Here is a 13,728-nt window from a genome sequence, read left to right as displayed (position 1 = left end):
ACTGTGTGTGAGCACAACTGGCTCTGAGCCGTGCACCACGGTGGAGCGGGACCTGCGGCTCCTTCCCCTGCCAAAGCATCATCTTCTCCTCATTTTCGGTCTGTCAGTCATGTCGCAAATATATTCATGTCACTCAGCTGGTTTCATGTCACAGACACCAGCGGTGTGACGGGCAACCACATGTTATCTGTACTTGGTTTGAGGGAGGTCTTTCTTAGAGGGAAAGATGTAAAAGTTACTTAGTCGCTGAACTCTTGTTCACTCTTTTTTACGTAAAGCCACGCAGATACAGAGAGGCTCTATGCCACATAACCCAATGGGTTTTGCAAATAATTTTGCGTTACAAAAACCTATGGAAAAAGGATTATTAGGTGGTATACTGAAAACAGTAAATCAAAATACACTGAAATGCCATTTCATTCACATACAGCACAGTAACGCTGAGCATTACATGGCCACATCCTGTTTTGCCGATAAACTGGAGGCACAAACATAACATCCTGGTGCGCAGCAATCTGGAGACGGCAGAGCCCATAAATCAGCAGGACACATTACATGGGGTCAGCAAGCCACAGACTCCGAAAGCTGCGTATCGATAAGGCTGCCTGATGAGAAAACCGGGATGTTGTATTTCTGCATCGGAAATACAAACCACTGTCTGGATGTACTCAGGGCTGGGGATGGAGAAGGCATTTCAGTTGTGGACTAGTCCGGAGGACGCTAAGACGAAGCTTTAGCCCACCAGAGCCAGGATTGCCTGGAGAGCGTGGGAATCAGGGCCAGGGGAAGGCAGAGGGATTCCAGGGAAACCACTCAGTATCTAACCGTCAGGTAAGTGCTGAGATAACAGTACCTGCTACCAAACATTTCCTCCCTCAAAGTTAATTCAACCTGGCAAAACGTGACATTTAGCAAACCAACACACTGCCACATATTTAGTATATGAATAGCTGAGATATGGTATATTTTTATTGGGATGTTTCTCCGCCAGGAGCATTCCTCTGTTGTAAGGTTTCTGGGCTATGTCTCCAATCTCCATTATGCAGTGTAAACACTCCCTGGATAACACCCCTGGCCAGAGCCCATAAATGCTATGGTTTCCAGTGCTGAATTACAAAGAGCAAGTGATAGCTTCTTTCTGCTCCAAGCTGCTGTATTTTACCAGGAATCTGAACAAGAATGGCCCATCTATATCATCCATTCATGACAGTATTTGCTTTTCAGAAATTATCTCAGTAAAAATTCTCAGGTTTGAGCTGAAAGAAGCTCTTTTGATGTATTTGCAATGCAGTAGAAACAGTGCTAGGCTACTAACAAATGTTCATGGTAAATATATGATGATTAATATCAAGGTTCAAAGCTAACTGGAATAAATGAAATACTGCAGCCAACTTCATAAACTATCCGAGCAGGTAGAAACAGACTAAAAATCAAAACAAACCCCAAACCTTCCTAAAATAAAAATAAAAATATCCAAACCTTGGATTGGACCCTAAGAGACAATTAAAGATCAAGGAAGACTGAATGATTGGACATTTAGATGGGTAACCTCAATTAAAAAAAAGTAAAATGATACAGTTAAATGGCACATGCTTGGGAGGCTGGAAGCAAAAAGGATAATCCTGATACTCACAGGCTATCCCAAATGTCAGATATTTAAGATTATATGCATAGTTCCTATGCAAGTCCTTAATTTTATTTCTGTTAGGAAACAGATTAGGCTTTAACTTTAAGTACTGAATTATTGCCAAAACCACGATGCAATTTGGTACAACTGCTAAACTAGGTCAACAGTGAGACAGGTGTCATAGCAAACCACACCTGCTTTCAGAGAGGGCTTTCACTTCTGCAAATGGGGAAAAAGAGGGCAAGAAAGGAAAATACTGTACTATGGTGACAGGAATATTACACTGAGCAGTAGCGAATGCAGAAACACCAGGTGTATTCCATCCATCAGGCTCAACCCTGGAAAGCATCCTCAGAGGGTGGGGAGCAACAGAGAAAAGCTGAAGATTAGTGGACATGAGGGCAATACTTACTGATTCGGGATCCCTCTGCTGTTCAAGGAAAGCCGAAAACTCCACCAGCCTGAGCTTGGTCGTACCAATTGATCGACCCTGCCATGCAGGGACTGAGGGAGCTGGAGCTGACGTGGGTTCAAATCCTAAAATAAAGGAACTTCATGAAGAAGTTGATAATTCCTCAGTTTATATTTTCTGAATTAAATATAATCAGGAATTATGCGTGTAGCCCTTGAATGTTAATTTTAGCAAGTAATTAATTCAGAATGAGTTAAAATTAGAAAACCACAGAAAAATATGTATAAAAAGAGGTCCCAACCCAGCAAGCTAACAATGGTGCAAATAAAAGATATACTTCTTTGTTTCCTTGGGGCTGTAACTCACTGTAGAATTTTTGTTTAAATTATATACTAGATTATAGAGATTTATAGAGACTTCAAGTAGACTTACCGCTGACCCTTCCTTGGAAACTGGCAGCAAGACTCACAGGAGATATTACTGCCTTGGGAGTCAAGAGGACTGGCCTCCATTTCTGGCTCCTAATGTGCCGCATGTTACAAGTAAATCACCTGCCTTTTTGCCTATTTCTTCTGCCACTCTCAATTCCCCTCTCCTATTTAGAGTGTAATGTTTCCAAGGAAGGGACTGTCTCTTACTATGTATTTGCACATTGGGTCTTTGACTTCTTTTGGAGCTTTTAGGCAGCATTATATTACAGATAATAATAAATAATTACTGTAGAGAGCTGAATCATACCCTAAAAAGAAAAAGAAGGTTTAAAATTGATAATAAAGAGGGAATGACATGATCTAGAGAGAGAAGAGATGTTAACCACCATCTCTAATTCACCTCAAGAGAAAGAATAAATGCTATCTCTTGCTTCTCGTCGTGGAAAATTAGATGTGAAGGAAACAAAACAGTAAAGGAAAATGGAAAGGCAGCAGCTCGAAGGCAAAACTGATCCTGGGAAAGACGCAGGCACATGGAAGGCAAGGGGCAGGCACCAAAGGTTAGAAATCCTGAATTAGGTTGAGAACCAGGGAGAGATCACAGGTAGTGTGTGTCCACATCCCATAACGGGAGTATGGTACCTGACTCCAACCCTCAAATTTAGGCAATGAAGGTGTGAGGCTTGTATGCAATAGAGAGTTACAAACGTGACTGGTTAGACATGAACAGGAATTCTAATGAAGCAAAAACTCATGCATGAGTTTTGACCAATTTAGAAATACTAATCATCTTATTCTGAGAGAAAACATGGAGGAATAAAAGAACACGATTCAAAATGTCTGCCTCAGAAAATAATGTTACAAATTAGGAACATCAAAAAAAGGAAATAATCAGAAAGATAGCCTTAGTTTTAAGCATTAAATAGCAGCAAGTTAGAAAATTTTTAAAAACTGGGTAAGAGGCAGAAAATTGCAGTTCAAAGAGAGTCAGAAGCATGGGGTCATTTGGCAACAGAGACGTAAAGTTAGTTATCATCTGCAAAGAAATAATGAACTTTCCTGAAATGAGCCATGAAACCAACTTGGGAAAAGGAGTAGGGAAGTAGCCCTGGGAAGGGCTTGATCAATTTGAGCAATGGAAGTCAGACTAAACATTATGTACTTATCAAAGTGGTACCAGGCAGAGCAGGACCTTCAGCAGGGGAAGAGTTATCAACAACCAGATACACAGAGATGTTTTATACTTAAGGCTAAACACATATGCTTTTGGAAGCGTTTTTAGCCTCAGTTTAAAATAAATTAAGGCATATTCTCATTACAGATGGAAGTGAGATTTACCTATTAAAAAAACCCAAAACATGCATCCTATTAGTCATTTCACAAAGCATTTTCTTACAATATGGAATGATGACTGGAGATGACATATGCACTCCTTGCGTATGTATTAGTGCTTCCTACCTGAAATGTAAAAAAAGAACCAAAAAACCCCAACGCAAAACAAACAAAAAAACCTCACAAAAACCCCCAAACCCAATGATTTTCCCTCATGTATAATGAGGTCATAAGACATTGGGACTGGTGTTTGGTTTGGCTACAGGGAATGTCAGATATGGAGTAGCGGCTCTGTCCATCTCAGGAATTAATACATCACATTCAGTACACAATTCAAGTCGTCTTAAAGGAGCGTATAAATGGAAGAATTACCTGAAATGGGAGCTGTGACTGATGGCTGTATAGGATAGGGCTGCTGAACGAATGGCTTTACACTGGAATAAAGAGTTACACAAAAATCATACACAGTAAATTCTGTTAGAGTCACATAGTATAAGAAAATACATAGTTAATGACCTTTACCCGCAAACATATCTCTTCTTTGCATAGCATATTTAACAGACAGACAATAAAGAGGTAATAGAGAGAGAGGTGGATGAGAATTACGCCCAGCATCTTAAAGTGAGGAGCTCATCTGCGCTCAGTCACCCAGCAGGAAACCTGACCCACCCGTTGCAAGTATCGCAGCAGACACGCATGGTGATTGCTTTGACTCCCAATAAATCCAGAGGACACCGAACTACAGAGGCACAAAGAATCCCGTGGACCTCAAGGGAATAGGTGGGGGGAAGCTGCAAAATAAGGCTGGGAAACATTGCTCCAGAGGCCACCGCAGGGCTGAAAACATAACACCTGATAGAGGGGCAAAGGCTTCCTTCTCTATATGGGGCTGTTGCTGCCATGGTGCCGAGAGGCAGTAACCCCACTGACCACTAATGGGCCTCACGTGGTCATCTCCTGCCCTGCAGGAAAATATGTCCCCCTTGCCTCCAGTATTGTTCATATATTTAAAACAGGATGGAAGTAATTGTGCTGGAAACTTATTCACAGGCAAAACCTTACCAGCTGCTTCCTTGGCATTATCATTGCATCTCACCATGCAATGGGAGAAAAAGGAGTGTGCCCATTGGGTATTCAGCTTCAGCTTTCAGGTCTGGGATCCCTTATAACTTTCTGAATGTGAGTTCACATCACTGTAAAGGCTCTTCTTTTCCCTACTACTATCTTTTCCTCCTTTTTAGAAAAATCTGCAAGGTCTTGCCTCATTGATATCCTTTGGCAGCAAAGCGCACAAACCGGCCCCACACCACATATAGAAGCACTTTTTAATTTTCAGACTTACTCTTGTGAGGATCCAGGCTGCCCTGTTTGAATCATGCCCGGCCAAAACTGAAAGAGGAAAAACAAACAAACAGACCCACAATTGTTTTCTTTGTTGAAAGATTTTGGATATTTCTGAACAAGCATGATTCCTTTTGCAAACACAAATGAAAGCATTAATCCATTCATTCAGCCTCAGTTTTCTACTGAACATTGTTAGAGAACACAGAGATTTTTTTTTGGGACTCAGCTAACAACTTACCCCAGGTGCCCCAGGAAATGTAGGACGGGGAATTCCTGGCAGGCCCAGCTTGTTGTGAATAGCAGTAGCTGAGACTATCTGAGCTGATGACATTGCTGCCATGTGCTGGAGTGCTTTGTCCTTTGCTGTCTGATCCTTTAATATGACAATTACAGGAGTCTTAAAACATTTGGCACAACAAATGATGTTAAATAACTGCAGCTACAAGCACATAACTAAAAACTTAAAAAGCCACACAGAAAATGCAAAAATAGCAAACCATGCAGGAAAAAAAAAAATACAGCACGGAGGCTAACACTCAAACTACCTCAAGGCAAAACCTCCTCTCAGACATGCATGGTAGACCTGAATTCTCACAGTCTGCTCTGCCAACACGCAGGAAGCTCTGGGAGACCAAACTACTGCCCACTTGTTTATCTGGGCAAGTTCTGCTGATTTTAAATCAGGCTGGACTAAACACGGTCTGCTGCTAAGGCTCTGCCGGCAGGACAGGGAGCACTGAGATTTGAGCTCTATCATTTAGATCTAAGAGAAGTTTGCCTTTCATATTACACTGTCAAATGAGAACACAGAACTGCGACTAACTCGAAAACAATGACAGATTTTTCTTCATGCTTACAGGTTTAGAAATATTTTGGATTCTGTTTTATGACAAGTATATTGAGAGTTAGATAACAAAAATGTAAATAACATTTTCAACTTCCAATTGTGGTATTTTACTGATTTACAGTGTTCCCAAAGAAAACAATCAGCTATAAAATTTCTGCTGTTTTCAAGCATACAGGAACAAGTTTAGGAAAAGATGGGTTGTTATCGATTACTTGTATTACAGCAGCGCTTGGCGTCCTAGTCACTGCCAGTCACGTATGATCACAGAATGGAAAAGGAAAGCCTCTTAATGCAACAGAGATAACTAAGTGGATATCTTAGGTCAGGTAAAATAAGTAAACAACAGACTGTTACTATCTGGTAAAGTGGGGTTTCTCATCCAGAAGTACTGTATTAATAAGTGCTAATATTTAGGGACGTGACTTAGAATGAAGGAACACAAGCAGTATTAAGCAAGGATTTGGAGTTTTTTTTCTGGTTTTATTTTACAAGCGAAGTAGCAAGCATGCTGGCAAGAGATGCATGCTCTTATATATGATACGACTTTGCACATAAGCTCCCTCTAAAGCTGGTATGTAGTAGTACTATAGGTGAGCGGTTTCTTCCTTTGAATAGCTCCTTTAGAAACAGCAAAGGCTGAAAGTAAAGGAAAAGCTAGCCAAAAATTCTGCCAAGCACAGTTAAGGTACATAATACTTGGTTTAGTTAAAATACTTACCATGCTTGTTACCTGGATACAACAACAAACAGTTTATTAAAATGCTTGTGTAGAATAGCAGATTCTTAGCAAAATATGAACAAAATAGTAAGAGACAAAGGAGGAGCAGTTTGCTCAACATTAAATATCAGGTTTGAACAAATGCATTATTTTCACCAAGGGACTGATTCATTAAAAGAAAAAAAAAAAAAAGGATGAAAAACTAACAACAAAGCACTGGGGGGATATAACCCCCACCTTCCCGTGAGAAAGCTGCAGATACCGACTGAAGGGGATTGTTGCTGAGCTTGTTTCCCTGAGCTGTGCAAGGAGCCCCCGCAGGCACCTCTGTGGGATGCAGCCCGGGAGAGGGGCAGGCGGAGCAGGGGAGTCGCTGCTCCAGCAGCATCCCCCCTCTGCACCTCGCAGGATGCGAGCATGAAGTGCAATCCGCTGCGGTGCTGTCTGCAGCCGCGTGAACACCTGCGGACTCACCTGTGCTGCCTCCTGCACAGTGGCACCGGGCGCTGCTTTCTGACCTGTCCGAGCCCCAGCACCGCCTTGCTGCAGCTGACAGTGCATCTACAGAGCAGCTTCTGAGGGCGGAGGGACATGCTATCCATTGATGCGTGAACAAAACTTGGTCATTTCTCCAACTTGTAGCTTTCCTGTATAACTACGACCAATTCGCTGGCTAAGAGCTGGAAGTCAGCTCTGGCTCTGCTGGCACTCACCTCTGCCTGCCCCAGGGTAGGAGGGTATGCATAAGAGGTTTGTGCACAGCATGGGTGCCTTTGGATGTCTGCAGACCACTGGGCTAAAAAAAAATGCTTTTTTTTTGCTCTTAACCTCTGAAGTTAAGAAGCGGCAGCGTCCTGAGATTCACGCAACTTTCCAAAAAGCTGACCTCTCTACCCTCCTGCGCAGTAAGAAGGACCCTCCGTCATGAAAACAGGAAAGGAAGGAGGTCTCCTTAAGCAATATGGAGGTACTAGCCCCACCAGACTTTTCTGTTCCTTTTACCCCCATTTTTTGTTAGGTGAGCTGGCTTGGAAATGCTACACAATGCAAGCCTCACCTGCAGTCAGCTGAACTGTAACAAAAACAAACTTATAGGGGTTCGATATCCTGTGTGTGAAACGTGTGATTCAAGAGGCGTATGCAACCTCCAAAACTAGCTGAGCACTACGTTTGTGACTACCTTGTTATTCTCCAGAACCGCTGTGGCACTACAGCCTCCTCTCCTGCACTGCCTCCTGACTGCAACCAGCCATACCAGTGCCACCACACGAAGGTGCAGCCAGTGCCTGTGCTCCTGCCAAGTTCCCAAACTCATACTGCTCTGCTGCTGTAAGGCCCTTGCTATTAAGGGGATCTAAACTACAGAAGAATTTAAAAGTAAAAGCTTTGTTAGGGATACGAAAGTCCATATCTGGGAGTTGCATGAGCCCAGGGAAAATGATATATCTATGACATAGTTCATCTCACCTTGCTTTAGCCATCTAAAGTCTCCAGTCTAGGGCAGCCGGCTAACCTCCCGATATTGTTAGCGCAGTAAGCACCTACAATGTATTTCTTCCTTACCAGGTGTCAAAACCAACTGGAGTGCATTGCTTTCTGTAATATTATCACTGACCAAGGACTAGAATAGGAGCCTGGACACCCAACTTCTACATGGCAACAGTTACGGCAGGTAAATTCCGATGAACTAAAGAAAAATTTTCAAAAATTTACACTTCCTTCAAGACTTTCTGTTCACAGAAGGAGGAACACTTAGACTGTTCTGTGGAGCTCTTAGCCTCTATTAGCTGTGAGTCTAATGATCCTTAATTTTAGGAACAGAGATAGGGATTTTTGGAGGGAAAAAACATCTTTTGTTTCATGACATGAGAAGGGATGTGCCTTCCTTCTTGCCAATTGCTGCTTTTCACCCCAAAACGTTGTACACTTTGTGGTTGCCATTCATCTCATCCTCTTTGACTGATTACATTTTCAGGAGGATAGGGAGAAAGCAGAAACATATAGGATGACAACTCAGAAATACAGGCCTTGCAATACAACTAGTCTTGAGGAATTTCAATGACTTCACAAAGTTTCCCAGTGATGACAAATCTGCCAGCTCCACTGGACATCAACTGACTCAGGCCAACGCACATCAATGGAAAATTTCGCCTTTTGTAGGTTTAGGAACACCTGCATAGTTGGAAGATCAGTTTTTCTCAAAGTAATTGTAATTTCACATTCAAACATGAAAGAAATCAAATTCAAAATCAAATACAAGTACATAAGAGGTCCTGACTTCCATTGGCAAAAAAGCACCTTCAGCTCCAGGAACGTTTTGGAGAGCTGCGAGGTGGTGGCCTATGCTTGTATAATCAGGCAGACTTCATAGTCTTCAAAAACAAATGAGAAAACCACATTTTGACACTGTTTATTTTATTTGAAATATTAGCTTGTCCGCCACTTAAAAAAACCCAAGTATACGTTGGGGTTTTTTTAGACTGTAATGGAAAGCACTCATAACCAGGAGGGAATGAGTCTTTCTACCTATCACTGCAATGCGGCCGCTTCTGGGATGAAACTTGGTAACTGATTAATAACACACAATGGTATTACATCACAGTTTAGGCAGCAAGAGAAGTAATATATCCAATTAAAACGGCAGGGGTAATTTAAACAGGCAGATTACAGTAATTACCCAGGTTGGAATTTGGCCAGGACAAATGGGTTAACACCCCTACTCTAAATAGGAATGTTGTGGGATTTTTAATGACCGCAACTAGTTAAGACTTTGATTTCCTATCTTGTCCAAGACAGAAAGGATTTGGTTTTGCTCTTACTTGTGCTGCTGTGTAAAGCTGGAATAAATCCTTTTGGGTCAATGAGGTTTACACTTATGTACGTAAAATAAAAAGTTTGGCCCAGCGTGCTGCAGAGTCCCGTGTTGAGGCTTGGGGGGACAGTATCTCCTACTGAATCATTAAATCCTGCTGGAGCTTAAGGTTTTCCTTAGATAGGTCCTATCTGGCCCTGACCTGGCTTGACCCTACTTAATTTATGAGCTCTGATGGGATTGATGCTGCCCAGGAAAGACACTGTAACAGTAACAGACTGCACTCTTAGACTGCTGCCTTCCCCTCCCTTATAAAAGTCTTCTGTGCTGTGGTACGTAATTAGTAATGAATGTTACTGAGGTGGATTTAGAGTACAATCAGTGGAAATCTGGTCTAGTTCCACTAAACCCCTAAAATGTCATCACTGTAACGGAGATCAGGATCTGCCTCATGTTTTAGCCGACTGCTTCTGGCCGCAGTAGCAAACACTGTTTCTGGAAGGCATAAGCGCTAAGAATCTAATGCAAGGAGACTATACAACTTTTAATGAATCAGGCCCTTGAGGTTTACTTTTCACCCATTAATTTTGGAATGCAAAATACATAGTTAAATTAGATAATAATAATTCCCCAGTATCATCCAATTATAAATCTTAATATCTATAAAAGCCCCACATGAAACAAGAGTTCTACATGACAAGCACAAAAGGATTTGTGCTTGACTTTCTTTTAATCCAACATAAACAGAAGAATAATTCAATCAATCAGTTCAAATGAGTTCTACAGCCAAAAAATAAAAACTGTTATCCTAGAATGATAAATGAGGCTTTGGATACCGTGTTAACTATGACTTTGGCAAAAAAAAAATCTAAGACAGTATGAGGAAAAGTAAGCAAAACAGAACATAGTAGTAATTCAATAAGCCCTAAAATCTGTACGAATATTTAAAATACAAAACTTTTCTTGTAAGGAAAAAAAATATATAAAAGAAGAAACAACAATTTGCTCACAAAATGGATATTACAGTAACACTAACATAAAATAGATTCCTAATAAGCAATTTTGCAGATGTTATTTCTGCTCAGATCTCGTATTGATTCAAATAACCTTTGCAATAATTAGCTGTAGCTCAAAAAAGATAAACAAATCATGAAAATATACAATTGTTCTGGACAAAAGATAGAGAGCACTTCAGTGTTTCTAGCCCTGATCTCCAATTTGCTTATTATTAGAGAAGACAGGAGTAAATACAAAAGCTGGCTATTTCAGCCAGGCAATAGCTAATGCCAAGAAGAGAATGCGCATTCAAAGCTGTCCCAACTTGCTGCCTAATGAGTAGCAATTAATCCATCTTATTGTATTTCAAAATGCTGAAGACTCCATTCACATCAAAGGGAATTTTTCAAGGCTTTTATCATTGTTCATTTAAAAAGTATAGAGCTATCTTTAGCATTTTATAATTGACAACAATATTTTCTTTTTATCCCCCAATGTGGAACGTAGAATAATGGATTTTAAAACATGTAATATGTGTGAACTGTAGGCATTTTAATGTTTCTTTTTGTCTCTGTCTAATTAATCTTGTACTATGAAAAAATATCTGAAATGAAAGTCTAAGATAGATGTATATCCTGCTGTGAAGACCTTTAATCTCTATTTATGCACAACTTCCAATCTGTCTTTTCTTCTGAATGGACGGAGGTGACTTTGGCTCCCTGTCAGTGCAAAGGTGGGAAATGCTGCAACCTAACACTATGGACTGGCGTATTTAACATGTAAATAGAACATTAGAGCGTAAAAATTCTACTTTGCCTCCTCGAGTCTCTGCATGAGAGGAAATGACATGAAGAGGAGATGCCTTTCAGATCTGTCTCCAAGGACAGCTTTGTCTCAGCCTCTCTTTCCATTTTCATGAGACAAAATTTCTCTAACTTCAGGAAGATTTTAATAACCTCAGAAAATTAAGATTAAAATCTCCAAAATAGGAATATTTTCCTGCCATAAAAAGAATTAAAATGTACAACATCCCTGGAAAGGCTGATGGGACGTTCTTTGCCGGTGGTCTCAAAACTCAGCAATAGCATTTACAAGCAAAACTTCTCTGTCTTGCAGGCTAAGGATCCACCTGTCCAGAGCGACTGTAGGCACTTATCATCAAAGAAAAGGGACTTTGCTGGACCAAGTAGACTTTATGGCACACAGGTGAGATTTCAGTCTATTAGGTAAGCTTCAGTAATACTCTTTCCAATGCCATGGGTGCAGATAGCTCTGAAATACGTCCATCCATTTGGGTTTTTGGAGAAGATAAACACAGGAAGATTTGCTCAAATCCTCTCCTCACCATGAACAGGGTTCAGACCAAGGCAAGACAGAACGATCTTTTGGTATAAAATAAACTCAGCAGGTACTTGGAGAACAAGTTATTTGTTTTACCCTTCGTCAAAGTAAGAGACCGGGAACTGAGGTCAATGGGACAGATTGGCCACATCCCAAAAGCTCGATAAGAAATGGCATTATAAAGAAAACTGCTAGCAATGGATGTCAGCTGGGGGACAAGAGCATCCATGCCATGCCCCTGCAATCCTCAAGTGCCTGTAATTATTTCAGCTAAAGCAGGCTGGCACACGGGGAACAACCAGCTTCTCTGCAATACCCTGCCCTGCGTACGTGTGGGAGGTGTGCAGAGGGGACGTCTGGTGGCAAGAGGAAGAAACATGGGAGATGGAGATGGCCTCAGGTCAGAGCTGACTGAACTCGTTGCTATGTACTGGCATGAAGGGTCTCTGCATTAAGCCACAGAGTGATTGCCCCTTATGCTGCAGGTAGGAAACTTGACATCAGATGCACGTGGGTTTTTTTATGTAGTAACTGCTCCCTGGGATGCCACCAATCATAGGTTTTAAAGAGTAATTGCAAGTGCTAGCTCATTGTTACAATGTCGAGATTGGTCCTGGTTGGAAGCAGTACTTCCCTTGGCTGTCTTCTCCTTGGTCACCCCTTTGTCAGTAAAATTGGGCAGCATCCACTCCAGGAGAACAAGAGTCCATCATCTTCCTGAGGAGGCTGATGGGGAAGTTCAAGCTGCTGCCAAAAATGGCCCCTGTTGAAACAATGGGCACTCGTAGATGCCAAGACATGTTCACTTTGTCTTACTTTTCACATCAGTGATATCCTTCTTGGGCAGTTTTCAAAGGAAGGACACTGGACCATACACATGATTCAATACAGGAATAAGAAAAACGGACAGCAGCACTAACAAAATGTCTGAAGCAGCAAAGTTCCTTCTCAGGTTCCAAACCAGTGGTTTCTCCCACTTCTAGGGAGTACTTGCAGCTCCCTGGCAGAAGAAGCGAGGGCTCTCTCTCTCTCATAAAGGCAGCTCTCTTATGGCATCTTCTTGCATCAAAGTTTAATCTCTTCCATGTGGCGAGAAAAAGGTCTGTGGGAAGGCTGCAACTTGCTCTGGCAGAGGCCTGTGCAAGAGGGCTGATGTTGTGCCATGGCACCTCATTCGCTGAGACCAAGAACAGCATGAAAAAGAAGAGGGAGACAGGGAGAACCTGGCTCCTCTGCTTTTTCTGGGCACCCCTCCGGCTGGGAGCTGTGAAGGAGTCACCAGGGCTGTGTCGGGGCTCCCAAGGGAGCTAAATCCTGGGGGCAGCTTGAGTGCCTGGGAGCAGGGGCAGAAGGAGCAGCCCAGGACTCAGTGGCCAGCAAGACATGCTGGCCCGGGGCCAGCAAACCGCTGTCACCAGTGTGCACTTTGTCCTCACCATGTAGTTGTAGAGAGTGGGAGCAAATGCCCCTGTAGAGTGTCAGGGCCATGGAGGTGGAAGACTCTTCCTGAAGCAATCAATTCCTTGCGCCAAAATGGCGGCTCCCCCACTTTCTACTCCACGCGGGGGGAGCTGCAACCCACTTACGGGTGGGAAGGGGCAGCAAGGCCCTGACAAAATAATTTGTTGCCCTAACAGATCTTCCCTTCTTCTGGCAACTCCTTAAAACGAAAAATCCCTCTGGATCTCTATTTACTGCAAATGGCATCTAGGTTAGAAATCTCAAATATTACTAGGGTTTAGCTAGCTTCTTTCTTCTTTGGAAAGCTTCAATAAAAATAAGACAGCAGGTGCAGTACTTAAAAATATTTTTTGCTTTATAAGTGTCCTCGTATTTTAAGCTACTTTGGGTATTCACAAAGGGAAGAA

At 42.0% G+C, this 13,728-nt stretch overlaps 1 protein-coding gene across 6 annotated transcripts in view; it reads right to left on the bottom strand.

Moving 5' to 3' along the window:
• Positions 1–13,728, bottom strand: part of TEAD1 (TEA domain family member 1 (SV40 transcriptional enhancer factor)) — a 101,866-nt gene that overhangs the window by 25,235 nt on the left and 62,903 nt on the right. For 4 of the 6 annotated variants that reach the window (XM_009892652.1, XM_009892654.1, XM_009892655.1 and 1 more), the window contains 5 exons: positions 6,712–6,723; positions 5,385–5,519; positions 5,145–5,191; positions 4,175–4,236; positions 2,040–2,164 (listed from right to left, as the gene is read on the bottom strand). In XM_009892652.1, the coding sequence (XP_009890954.1) occupies positions 2,040–2,164; positions 4,175–4,236; positions 5,145–5,191; positions 5,385–5,519; positions 6,712–6,723 (381 nt within the window). The remainder of the gene's footprint in view (positions 1–2,039; positions 2,165–4,174; positions 4,237–5,144; positions 5,192–5,384; positions 5,520–6,711; positions 6,724–13,728) is intronic. The other 2 variants (XM_009892656.1, XM_009892653.1) reach the window with 1 other exon arrangement.

Source organism: Charadrius vociferus, unplaced genomic scaffold (assembly GCF_000708025.1).
Source record: "Charadrius vociferus isolate BGI_N301 unplaced genomic scaffold, ASM70802v2 scaffold19, whole genome shotgun sequence".
Lineage (NCBI taxonomy): Eukaryota > Metazoa > Chordata > Aves > Charadriiformes > Charadriidae > Charadrius > Charadrius vociferus.
The sequence above is the reverse complement of the archived record's forward strand: the minus strand, read 5'-3'. Positions and strand labels throughout refer to the sequence as shown.